This window comes from Opisthorchis viverrini (assembly GCF_000715545.1).
Source record: "Opisthorchis viverrini unplaced genomic scaffold opera_v5_130, whole genome shotgun sequence".
NCBI lineage: Eukaryota > Metazoa > Platyhelminthes > Trematoda > Opisthorchiida > Opisthorchiidae > Opisthorchis > Opisthorchis viverrini.
This window is the reverse complement of record NW_008751788.1, coordinates 574,282-587,207: the sequence shown is the minus strand read 5'-3', so window position 1 is coordinate 587,207 and position 12,926 is coordinate 574,282. Positions and strand designations below refer to the sequence as shown.

The 12,926-nt window shown below is 41.6% G+C and overlaps 2 protein-coding genes across 2 annotated transcripts in view; one reads left to right on the top strand and one right to left on the bottom strand.

The window, feature by feature from the left end:
- T265_06389 (hypothetical protein) overlaps window positions 1-145 on the top strand; it is a gene marked incomplete at both ends in the record, with an annotated part of 4,663 nt that extends 4,518 nt beyond the window's left edge. Inside the window, one exon of the mRNA XM_009171637.1 lies at window positions 33-145. Within this exon, the coding sequence (XP_009169901.1) occupies window positions 33-145 (113 nt within the window). The remainder of the gene's footprint in view (window positions 1-32) is intronic.
- T265_14023 (hypothetical protein) overlaps window positions 1-8,624 on the bottom strand; it is a gene marked incomplete at both ends in the record, with an annotated part of 13,485 nt that extends 4,861 nt beyond the window's left edge. The window contains 3 exons of the mRNA XM_009171662.1: window positions 2,091-2,196; window positions 4,877-5,304; window positions 8,542-8,624. Coding sequence (XP_009169926.1) covers window positions 2,091-2,196; window positions 4,877-5,304; window positions 8,542-8,592 — 585 coding nt within the window. The remainder of the gene's footprint in view (window positions 1-2,090; window positions 2,197-4,876; window positions 5,305-8,541) is intronic.
- Between the last annotated feature and the right edge of the window lie 4,302 nt (window positions 8,625-12,926).

Sequence of the window (12,926 nt, the reverse complement as noted above, 5' to 3'; positions counted from 1 at the left end):
CGACCGGTTTCGCCCTTCTTGGGGCTCATCAGGTAGGCTCACTCCTTGGGTTTCCGCCAAACTTTTGTTCTACTTGAACCCAAATAGGACCGTTTTCGAGAAATACACTCATTTGCAAATCAATTTTGGTTCAAGTAGAACATAAGGTTGACGGAAACTCGGGAACCGCGCCTACCTGATGAGCTCTAACAAGGGCGAAACCGGTTGTGGGCTCTCGAAGAGTTTTCAGCAACTTTGTGAGTAGTTTCCTTCATGAAAATATACTGCGATATCTCGAATATCGTGCCAACTGAAACATGATGCGACCTGTCTGCAGCCCATTCAGTTGTAGAATATCGTAAACGAGAGATTCAATTGAGTCTCTCGTGAATACCAAATTGATTTTCACAAATCAGTTTTGTTCTCTTCGAGGGGGTCGACTGGGTTGTACGCTTCTTTTGGCTTTATTGTGTAGTGAAAAAATTGAGCCATTTCTTGGATGAAGGCCATGCACTGGCTTGGTTGTACCAAATGGAAAGAATGGAGAACCGTTTGGACTCGTACTATTTAATCGAATTAAAATGTGCGTTGTGAAATAGCCAAACCGTCGCCAGTTTCGAATACAGTGCAGTGACCTCCTCACTTACTAAAATGAAAAAAATCGTTCAGCTGTAACACGCTTCTGGCGCCTAGCTGCCGTGCCACCAGAAAGAAACACGAGGGCTGGGATACTGCCAGGTTAGCCAACACTAGACAGGGGAAGTTGAGAGGCAGATGTCGAACCACGGACCATCCGGTCAGTAAATTTTCGCTTTAACCACTGAGTCATCTCACTCCCTAACTCAAATGGATGAAGCAACAAAACGTTGAAAGTTCTCCTCTACTTACGGCATAAAGATAACATATCAGTAAAGTATGCCTCACCACAACCACTCAAAGAAAGGTGAACGTATGGTAGCTTTGTGGTACGCTTTAAAAGTTACTGTTGCAATTGAACAACTAACTTCTAAGGGGGCAGGTAGTCACCACTTTGCCCTTATTTAAATTAAAGTACCTTTAAAAACACACTACTCTCCAAGGAGTGGCCACCGCGAGAAATGACACAAAATTTTAATGGGATGCAGTTATGGAGTCTAGTCTAGAGGTGAGAGATGTCTTTTCAAGTTGGACTCTTCCATTGTACAACCTTATTAATGGCATAGTGGAAGGTTGCCTCGCAGAATATTTATTTTCTTTCAACCACCAGCTACATACTGGCGTAATACACTACTCAGAAGGTTGCTGAATACTCTTGGACGGGTTACAACCGGTTTCGTCTTTCTTCGGTCTCATCAGGTTTTAAGTTGTTGAAGGGTTTTCAGAAACCTAACTGGAAGTGTGCTGTGTTGTGACATTCGTGGAGAAGAACACAATGAAAGAGAGACTCAGCTGGGATTCAGGGAAGTTCCCCCTTGAAAACCAAGCCGGGATGCGAATGAGTGTATTCCTCGAGTAGCTGTTTGTCTTCCTCAGGCGGATCCTGAACTATTGAGGGGGGTGATTATATTTGGAGCCATCAACAACACAAACAGAATAAAGTGACCTTACATAAAAGTCCCCGTGAAAGCTCCTTCCGATTCTCCGAATTATTAGGAATTACCCGTAAATACCAAGGACCTAGGAGGTTTTCTTGAATGTGACTGAAAAACATCCTGCATTCTAAACAATTGTGAGTGTGTTATTCAGAACCGTTGTTAACGTCAAGAAGAATCTGTAACTGGCAAACGCTTCCACACAAGATGAGTTGTAACTTTCCAAAACATTTCGGTTCAGGCATCTAAAAATGCTCAAAACGATCGACGTGAAATGTACATTGATTTCCATTCGTTCTTTCAATGATCACGTCTATCTCACCGGGGTTCTTGTTATGACTGTGTGTGCACAAAAACGATAGAGCCTAAGGCAGAGTAGATTTGTACATGTTCAATATAATGCAGACAGCAATTTCTTGCACTTCGTGTGGAGTTGCATTGATGCCATTTTTTTTAAAAAAATTGTCTTCTTGTATAAGATCGGTTATTCTGCGGTGTTCACGGCAATGATGGGTGGGGGCACTGAATTCGAGAGCAAACCAGTGGGGCGTATTCTTGAAGTTTAAACTCCGGACATCTAATTTGCCAGGCGAGTATGTTACCACTGTTCAACCAGCGTTTGTTGGACGCACCTGAATGATTACGTCTGAACAGGCAAACGTATTAACGATTGAGCTATGCGACTGGGTTACACAGCGCCGTCAACTTTCAAGCTGACTGCGCACACGTGCAGCCGAGATTGTTTTCTCAGCGCACGTGTGTCCTGGCATCAGGTTTCGAAAAATAAATGTGCTTCAGAACCCTTTTACATTTTCCGTAGACTGTGAGAAGTTGCTCTGTTGGGGACCGGCAAAACCGACGAGAATTGTTCTGCTGCATTCCCCACATCCCAGCCAGATCGACTCACCTCCCGAGAATGAGCGCATATGACAGTTCCTCGAATGATGAGGAACTTTTGGTTTTCACATTCCAGGGTAGTACTGGAAGACGGTCAGTAGTTTGCAAAAACTCTATTTGTCGCTTGAGGTTCAGTTTATCAGAAAAAAAAACACTGACCAAACGATTAGGATCAGCAAGCGAGAATTTGTTTGATTTGGGCGTATTTGTGCCGAGCGATTTGTAGCTGCCTCGATTGAGCTTGCGCTAGTTGCAACCGAATTCAAAAAGCTGTGAAGGACCAGCATAGGCAAACACTTCCGGGTGGATGAAATCAATTCTGTCGAAAAGATTCATTAAATATGAGTGGAAATTAAAAGTAATAGGGTGCTTCTCCTCATATCGAAGCGGTGAAGGACCAGCATGTCACGGGCAAACACTTCCGGGTGAATGAAATCAATTCTGTCGAAAAGATTCATTAAATATGAGTGGTGATTAAAAGCACTAGGATACTTCTCCTCATATCGAAGTCGTGTGTTGTTGATGAGGAGGATACATCGCATCGGCAAGGCAACGGCAATCAACATGAAATTGTTTGTATTCAATGCAGAAAGACTCGTTTTCAGAGCAAAGTGGGCCGTCAGCAAGCGTCCCATCAAGGAGGACATACAAAGCTGTGGTCTGTGGTTCTCTTGAAGAAAATTTCTTTAGCGAGTGCTCAGTTGTTAGCTAGGGTCAATACATATTCCAGAAGTTGTAAGTCAAAGAGGTTATTATCCCGTTGTTGGAAGGTTATACATATCGATCAACAAACAAAGGATGGCATGGAATATTTATTTCCAAATTCAGAAAAATGAATCTTGACAACCGGATTCTCGCCCCTGACTACTACTGAATAGGCAAAGAATCAACAAACAAAGGATGGCATGGAATATTGATTTCCAAATTGAGAAAAATGAACCTTTTCAATCGGATTTTCGTTCCTGACTACTACTGAATAGAAAATGAGTTTTTTTACGTTTTACTGACTGCAGTCAACGCAGTACTTCTTTCCCGTCACCAATGATACAATGTCTTGCCACCATTCTGGAATGCAGACTCGCCATTTCACTTGGCTAGCGATTGTACCACTGTGTGGACATCTGTTTTCGATCGAGAAACAAAAGCTAGCGCAGTGAATGGCGTGTTGAACCTAGCTAGTTAGATACGGATAAAGATCGGTATAAATTTAATGAACAAGTACTCAAGGAAAGCCTGTGAAAGTTGTTTCGACTGCTGCGTCAGCCCGATTCAATTCGTTCATTTTCTACTCAGAACAATCATTATGAATACTTCTGGTTGGTTTCTGGTCACTTGTTCAGACATTCTGGTTCAACGATATCATGGTTCCCGCGTGGCTGCACCTGAAGAGCGAATTTACCGAAGCTAACTGAGTGGCTTTTTATTAAAATAAAATTTCACCTCAAGTTTTTGGGCTGCTAAATTTAGTATGAAAACGAAGAGCGCTAGAATTTGGCTTGAATTGCCAACTGTAAGGCCAAAAAATACGGAAAATTGTTTTAAAAATACCATTTTGTGTGAAGCAAGTACTGGAACACAAAGGGTTTGAATGTGTATACTCTAGTGTTGGAAGTGATTTTTTATGCATTTGGTCTGTTCCTGGGTATGCAGTCTGGATAGTGAAAGCATTTTATCTCCATTGCAAAATGGACACTTAAGAATGAAGTAAACCAATTTCAGTCAGCTGTGCGTGTTCGGCAGTTTGTGATCCTCGAAACCAAATTGCGTAAAGACGAACCAGAGGAGTGTCGGTCAAAGTCAGACTCCTCTGCTTTTCGACCAAATCACACGAGACTGAAGGAAGGACAATCAATAAAACTGGTTACGGTCCGCCCTCGACCAGGCTAGACACAATCACCCAGGTAATTGAAGTTCCCTCCCTCCCGAGTTGTCGGGTAATTGGATTACAAGGTAGAGCCAGCAGAAATACCCTTTTAACATTTCCGTCGATCAAGATCCCAAGAGAATAAAGGTGCATGCCTGGGGAACAGAATAGAGTGGGACGCAACAATGTTGGCTTGATTGGAGATACAAAAACGCATATGCAGCGCTGATCAGCTAATTACCGAGGCAAAACGTGTATTACTTGATAGATGAAAGTGGTCGAATTGCTAGTTTAATATTTCTTGCCTTACAAATGGATGTGGCGAATTGAAATATGTAGATTCGTTTGCTGTTGGATCATCTGTCACCGAAAATTTAGTTTTCTTAAATGTCCTATATAATATACAGTTTGTAAATGAGTCGATGAAAATGGGCATTTGAGTTCACTCTATGCCAACACGTCAGGACGTCTCACGACGTTTCTGGTCTATTTACATGAAACGAAGAAAATTTCTAAAAACTTTACCATACTTCAATGTGTACACTATCTCGAATATCGTGCCAACAAAATCATGAGGCCGCGTGTATGCAGCACATTCAGTTGTAGAATACCATAAACGAGAGATTCAGTTGAGTCTCTCGTGAAAACGAAATTGATTTGCAAATGAGCGTATTTCTCGAAAACAGTGCAATTTGAGTTCAAGTAGAACATGAACATAAGGTTGACGGAAACTCGGGAACTGCACCTACCTGATGAGCCCCAGGAAGGGTAAAATCGATCATGCGCTGTCAAGTAGTTTTGAGCAACTTTGTGAGAAGTTTTCTTCATAAAGACGTAGTGAGTCGTTTTCCAGATGTAACACATTACTCGTAAGGTTGCTGAATGCTGTCGAATAGTTTTCAGCGACCTTATGAGTAGTGTATTACGTCCGGAGAATTCGTAAGTTCGCAGAGAAGGTCCATCAACTCGACTATGACGGTCTTTCGAGTTAACCTAAACTCACTTCAAATAGGAAGAAAAGTGAACGCAAGATGTGACGCCCACTTGGAACAAGAACGCAACTGTAACGGGTAAACTATTTTTATCTGTCCACTCAGATTATTGTTCCCAATTCTACCAACAAAACCTCAAACTTGGACATGACGGGTAATCACGGAGCTGCCAAAATCTTGTTAACCGATTAGAACCCCTGATAACTGATCCAAGTGACAGTGTACCGTGTGCTTGTTTTGATTATCAAGGGTTGAAAAACGCTTTCTTTTTCTAATTTGATAAAGTTTAGCCAAAGCCAGTAGATGCTAAATTCCAGCCTATCTATCAACAAACGCGTTAAACCAGATCCTTTTGTATCACTATTAATATCACAAATAATATACTGTCATTATACTATCGAATTACTATTTTATTTTTGAATTCATCTTGATTGTCTGCAACCTCAATATATATCAAAAATTCCCTTTTTATTCCTCCAGAAATTTCGCTTTAAATTTAATGTCAAATTTGAGGAATAATAATATGGTTTTGAGTCTTTCAAGATTTTATCTTCCTTTTTATCCCGCTAGCAAAACACTGGCCAAGTATGATGGTAATATGTAATTTAATTTGATTAACTGAGCAAATGTTCTAGCCCGTAATTCATTTCCTAACCGTGTACGCCCATTTTATTTGGCTTCTAATAGTTCCCATTGAGGTGAACTTGCCTTTCAAATATTTATAGGCCTTCATAAAATAAGGCTTAGCTAGTTTAAGCCTAAATACTTATTGTGTGACTGTCAGTGAAATGGAGGCCTTCGCTGCGGAGTTATCTATTGAAAAACACCAACTCAACAGTTACAGACTACATTGGACAGAGAAGCAAAAGCTGAATATCCGTCTTCTTTTTGAGTGCGTCTTCCTGAAATTTACCGGATACTCACTGACTATCGCTCAAACGTAAACGGATGCTACAAGGCCATTTAATAAATTCCGTATTAAATCTCACTTTTCAGTCGACGCAAAGCGGATTTATCGGAACACCACACACTACTTGCATGCTTCATCAGTAGTATCCACCATTACACACGCGTCTAGTTCAATTTTGAATAATTCTTGTGTTACTATTAGTACGTGTTTTTAATTTACTAAAGTCATTGGCCATTTTCATCAGTGTAATTGTATTGATGTCTGTGATTCGCTTGTGAAGTGACTCCATATGCAAAAAGTGAGTCCTTTTATGTCGACTTTGTTCCGCAATATATATCTCCTTCAACTTCATTGGAAATAGTCAGCGGAGTGCATCTCCCGGTTGTGTGTGGAGGTTGGAACTGGTAGCCTCCCCGCTAGCAGTTGAGGGTTACAATGCTCGGTACTGGGCAGCCAATAGTCACTATGTTTAACCCACACCTGAACGGGATAGAGCCTATTTTCTCAAAAGAATCTACTTACAAAGTTACTGAAAACTCAACAGCTTCACGTATTCGTGAGTCAAGATATTCGCATCGTGTGATTACGTGTTGACTAGATCCTCAGGTGACCACTTCTCGGGTCAAAAGTTAGGACGCCAGTTGAATTACTCTTCCATCTGAGGTAAGCTTTTCGACGCGACATCTTTTATTAGCATACATGACCTAGGCAGTTACAAGTCATTAGACAAGAAAGCAAACATCTCATATACACATAGTCTTTAAAAACTGAACAAGTGTCCCATTGAACTTTCCTGGATGTTCATTGATTGTCATACAATAATAAACGAACAGTGCAAAGTGGTCCCTCAATTCCGCAATAAAGTTCACTTCCACCAGATGCGGGGAGGAGGATGGTCATCAATCATAGACTACTCACATAGCTAATCAGTAGCATTCATCGTTACATAGGTAATCTCTTCATGAAAAGGCCGGTTCCATATGCTGTCCACATTTTTAACTCACCTTTGAACAGATTAAATGTTAACTACTATCTGGGGTTTTAAGAGCTCTCTAGAGATTCGAAAATGTACAGTTCCAACAGGAAGAACTGCGCAGTGCTGTTGAACGTTTTCACGTAGATTGAGGACACAAGATGGATTGAAAAAATTCAAAACCCTTTCTTTCATGCTGGGACCGTTTAACTAACTGGGCAAAAAGAGACCACAAGAATGAACTGCCCCCCCGTTTTGGTCCCGGTTACAAGTTGCACTAAACACGCGATAACTGGGACATTGGTTAAACTCATTAACCTTAGTGTACCTGTTGATTGACGCACATATCAGATAGCATCAAAATTTGGACCAGTTTTGCCAAGCCCCAAATGACTTCAATGAAAAAAGGCAATAAAAAACGTCTTTTGAGTTCAACCACGAAAATTATACCCTCTATTTTTCAGCCTGGTGCCACCACAAATATGCATGCCTGTGAACTCATATCTGACTGGGTTAGGATGAAACTTGCTATCGTATCCTAGCGTTTGAGTCGCAGATTAATCGCTGCCTGTCTTTTACAGCCGGTTTTTAGCGTTTTCTCAGTCATGTTTATCTAATTTATGGAGTTCTACGGACAAATAACGGTGTCCGTTTTTCCTCTGATTATAACATGACACTGCTTTTGATTCCTCCCCAGGGTTAAAGTCCCACCGATTTGGAACAAGCGAAAGCAAGCGACATAAAGTAAATCGATGTCTTTAAAAGTAAATCTCATCAACTTTGGACGCTACTTTATTGGTGTGTAAATATCGACTTTATTGGATGCCTTAGCGGACTAGGTGGAATGGCGTCTCGTTTCCGAATCTTGTGCTCTCAGTTACTATCACGAAACAATGAAGCTTGATGACTGGCTCATTTAATCGACAGGTTTTTAAATGAAGAAAACTGATGAAACCGAACCATTCGTGCAGCTTTTCCACGAGTTGTTTGAGTTTGAGAACACTAAAGTTTTTATGTTTACTTGCCTGGTGATATCGATTAAAGTTTACCGAACAATTACTTACGAAAGTGAGTGGCACTTCAGATGTTATTAGGCAGAACAAATTCCGTGGCTGTAAACTTGAATGACGTCCCGAATAAGAAATCCGTTGTTATTGCACGGAACAATGTTAACTACACGATACGTCATGTAAGTCGATCAAAAAACTGCGCAAGACTTGCACATAGCTTTTGTTAAGAACATGAATGAATATTGCTCAGAACACAACGTAATACATTCAGTTGCCTGGAAACATAGAAACCGAGAGATTCAGCTGGGTTCCAGGTGAGTCTCTCGAAAAACAATATTTGCTTACAAATGAGAGTATATTAGCTAATTTCGTGAAATTTGGTTTCAAGTAGAACATGAGGTTAACGAGAACTCGGGGACTGCGCCTACCTGATGAGCCCAAGAAAGGCGAAACGGGTCGTGGGCTGTCAAGGAGTTTTCAGCAACCTTATGAGTAGTGCATTACAACATGTATAACCTAATGCTAGTTTGATACTAATTAACGCACGACAAACTAACAAACAGGACACGCCAAACGGATTGAAGACTTCACAATTGAAAGCGCTGCTTAGGGTTCGTTCTTTCTTCGTTCTACGGTCGTCTGTGCTCATGTCGCTGAAATATTGCTCACTTGCGGCCAGCCAACAAATTCTGTCAACTTTCGTGCACTCTAATGACTTTTTTCAATTTTCCCATACCATTTGTAGCTTCTTGTACGGCAGACATCCTTCAACATTCCTCCTAATGTACCATCTGACTCAAATCCTTCCACACTGGAGGCTGAATAGTCAGTGGAGACACTACTCTAACGCACTCCTTGAAGCACCTTTGATCTTCTGAAGCCTCCAAAGGAGGAGATGGCATTATCAGATCAGAAAATGGAGTTCTACTATAATCGCAAACATGGTGCAAAGTAGCGATATTTTGACGTCGGACCGGGCGTGTAAGTAAAGTGCTATCATGGTAATCGCGTATCCTGGCGTCAAGGCAAAATCTCTCGGCGAATCGCAAATATCATCTACGATTTTCGCGTGGATTCCGAAACGTAGGTTCGTCATTCAAATCAGTTAAAAGGAGCTTATTCATGATTCACTCAGAGATTGAATGCGTTGCCTCTAAAAGTTTCGAAAGAACACCTGGACATGAACAGAGGAAGGACAATCGGCACTGAGGTTGCGGAGCAGCTTTCAGAAGTGCCTGTATATCAACAATCACGAAGGACGACAAGCAGAAGAAGGCCAGTGAGAAAGAAGTGAGTTAATCTGAGACAGAGGACTCATAATATTCAACTGCAAAGGAGAGATATTAAAGGACCAGCTCCGAACGTAACCAGACTACACAACTGCCAATGGAATAACCGCTTTTGGTTGAGACAGATTTCATCGGTTGTTCTTCAATCGCCCTTGACAGATGAGTTGTATTCTTTGTATCACTTTTGACCACTTGCATGCGACACTGATCAATAGAGCAGCTGGCTCGCACGTTCGTTGACTTTTCTGATTTGGTCAAGCGCACCAGGCGGCCAAGCGGCCATCCAGATCGGGATTCACGATAATAAGAAGGCATTAGGGGACTGTGGTCCACAACAGAAGCGAAAATGAATTTTTCCAGATTACGATCAGGAACGACTCTACAGAGTGTAGCACTCCGACTGATCGATCAGACAATCAATGTACGAACAGCGAGGCCCCACTTTCAAAAATCTTTTGAAGTTGTTTTATCGTCATTCCCCTTGCAAACTACAGGCAGTAAACTGTAGGTAGAAGTTATCGGCATAGCTGTTTTCTTATAATCATGATGATCTTTCAGTTGCTAATCGTCCTGGCACTTGACTACCATGTCATTCGATGGAAGCACAAGGGCTGAGATATTGTCAGGTCGCTCAAGCTCAGGGAGAAACCGTGAAGATGACAAAGATGGCTTTGAACAAAGAAATTTCAATCAGCAAGTCCCTGCGTTGACCAGTGAGCCATCACGAGCTGTTTTATGGCGATAGGTAATTACAGTGTACTGAGATGTACCTCAGTGGTTGGGGTGAGAACTTACTGACCGGAAGGCCCGTGATTCGAGTCCGACATCCGCGTCTCGACTGCTCCTGTCTGGGCTCGGACAAGCTGGAACTATATCAGCCCTGATGCTTACTTCGAGTAGCATGTCAGTCAGGCACTGAAAAAGTGCTACAGCTAACCAATGGTATCGAAAGCGCTTCCAAGTTCTCCCGTTTTTTTAGTTTTTTCCCCTTGGTTAACTTAGAACGTTACAATTCTAGGTGCAAATTAGTTGGACGAAAGATTTATGGATCTTGCTCATTTATGAATCTGAAAACACCACGTGGCGCACCGACAATGCCCGAAATATTACTAAGACTTCTTTGTTGATCAGTTTACGAACAGTCTCCGGGTTCCGCAAGACTTTCTGAGTGTTCACACTTTAGGCAGGGAAGTTCTTAGGTCAAACTCGACGTTAGATTGAAGCATAGTCAATATTTACTGAGGGTTTGTTTTCGTTACGAGCGGCGCACAAACTCACTTCGGCCAAGTGATTAAATTTGGATGAATTCTTTTTTTAGTTGCAGGTACGCAGAATTCATGTTCGAATAAGCTGCTGGAGCGTAGCAACAAAATTCACCTGGGGGAAATTTATGAACAAGATCATGTTTACACTCTCTCTGAGAAGATTAGTAGACTAAACACAATCTCTGCGCAGTCATGCTCAAGAGCTGAATTAAGCAATCAACAGGCACTTTAAATTAGTCGAGAGTCAGGCATGACAAAGTGCCATCATACCCTGAGCACTTATATCACAAATATGGGGGGTTCTCNCTGTCCGAATAGAAGGTTTCAGTGTTCAAACTCAGCAGGTAAAATAAAGGGTTCTGGATGAGCGATTTCAAAACAGGAAACATTTTTTAAGCCGAAACCCTGCTTTTGTGACAGGCACACAAAACTGGTTGGAGACAACACGCCTGAAACAGTAGTTACCTAGTCAAGATGTTTGACAATCTGTTACCACCCTCGTTTTTTCAATGACAAGTGAAGAAAGTAAAATCGTAGGCAACTTTTGTGCCTCTCTACGGAAGACTAATTTTACCAGATTACTGTTTCTTTCCTGGATATCTGGGTGTTTGTTTCTCCAGCTCGCGTACAAGGTTGATGTTAGTGAAACATATTGCACCAGCGAATGTATAGAAAAAGCCCTCACGTTTGTGATATAAGTGCTCAGGTCATGATGGCACGTTGTCCTGCGTGACCGCTCCTTGCTTAATTCAGGTCTTGAGCATGGCTCAGCAGAGATTGTGGTTAGTCCATCAATCTGCCCAGAGGGAGTAAACATAATATTGTTCATAAATTTTCCCCAGATGAATTTTGTTACGTTTCAGCAGCTTATTCGGACATGGATTCTGCTTACCTGCTTCTGAAAGAAAGAATTCAACCAAAGTTAATCATTTGGCCGAAGTGGGTTTATGCGCAGCTGATAACGAAACCAAACCGTCGGTAAATATTAACTATGCTTCAATCAAACGTCAACTTTGGCCTATGATCTCCCCACTGCCTAAAGTGTGAGCACCGAGACTGTCTTTTGGAACTCAGAAACTGTTCGTAATCTGATCAATAAAGAGGTCTCCGTAATATTTCGGGCATTATCGGTGCGTCACATGATGTCTTCAGATTTATAAACAACCAAGATCTATAAATCTTTTGCCCAAATAATTTACGCCTAGAATTGTAACGCTGTAAGTTGACTAAGAGGAAAGGAAACCAAGAAAAACGGGAGAACTTGGGAGCGCTTTTCATACCATTGGTTAGCTGTAGCACTTTCAGTGGACTGTTGCGAGCTCCGGATGACCTAATGCGATAAAAATGGATTCATAGAAAAAATATTTATAAACTTTGAAATCATTCTGTAGAGAATGTGGAGAAACATCATCTTTCGGACACAGATAAGAGATGAAAAAAGACGAGAATTTTGTTTGTGGAGATTTCGTCTTGTAAGTGAAGCCAATCTATGCTAAAAACCAGGAAGCGCCGTGCTTTCGCACCCCGGATGACCTAACGCAATAAAAATGAATTCACGGAAAAATTTATGGAAAAAAATTGGCATTTTCTGTGAAGGATGAGCAGAAATTTCATCTTTCAGATACAGGTAAAAGATTACAAAAGACCGGACAACCTATCTCTGTTTGTATTTGATGTGAACTGGTTTGTGAACGCCACAAAAATGATGTTTATTAGGACGTATGCATACCAGATCAGAACTAATGAAAAATAATCAATAAAGTGACCGAGTTTTAAGCTGAATACAAGTACTGGAAATCAAGGTTGACATTGCACGGCCTGCGGATTTTTCACAGAGAATTTTCTTAGAGCGGTACGCATACTATCAGAAAGGTCAGATTCCTGAAAGTAACCGCAGAACGCCGAGACCTACTTGCTCCACCAAAATCTCAACACGAAAGCAGCCGGCAAGTATCCAGGCCAGTCAATCATTCAATCAATTCAGCAAAAGTTGATAAGTGTTCATGCACGCCACAGAAGCACGACGGAGTGTGATCAGCGTTCAGGCATTTCCTAGAGGCACGATCGATGTTGATGGGTGTTCACTAACGCCTATCAGACAGCCTGGATCAACGTCAGGAAGTCACCTTTAAATAGCATGGGGCCGTTGTAACTTTGCTCTCGCTCTCGCAGTCGC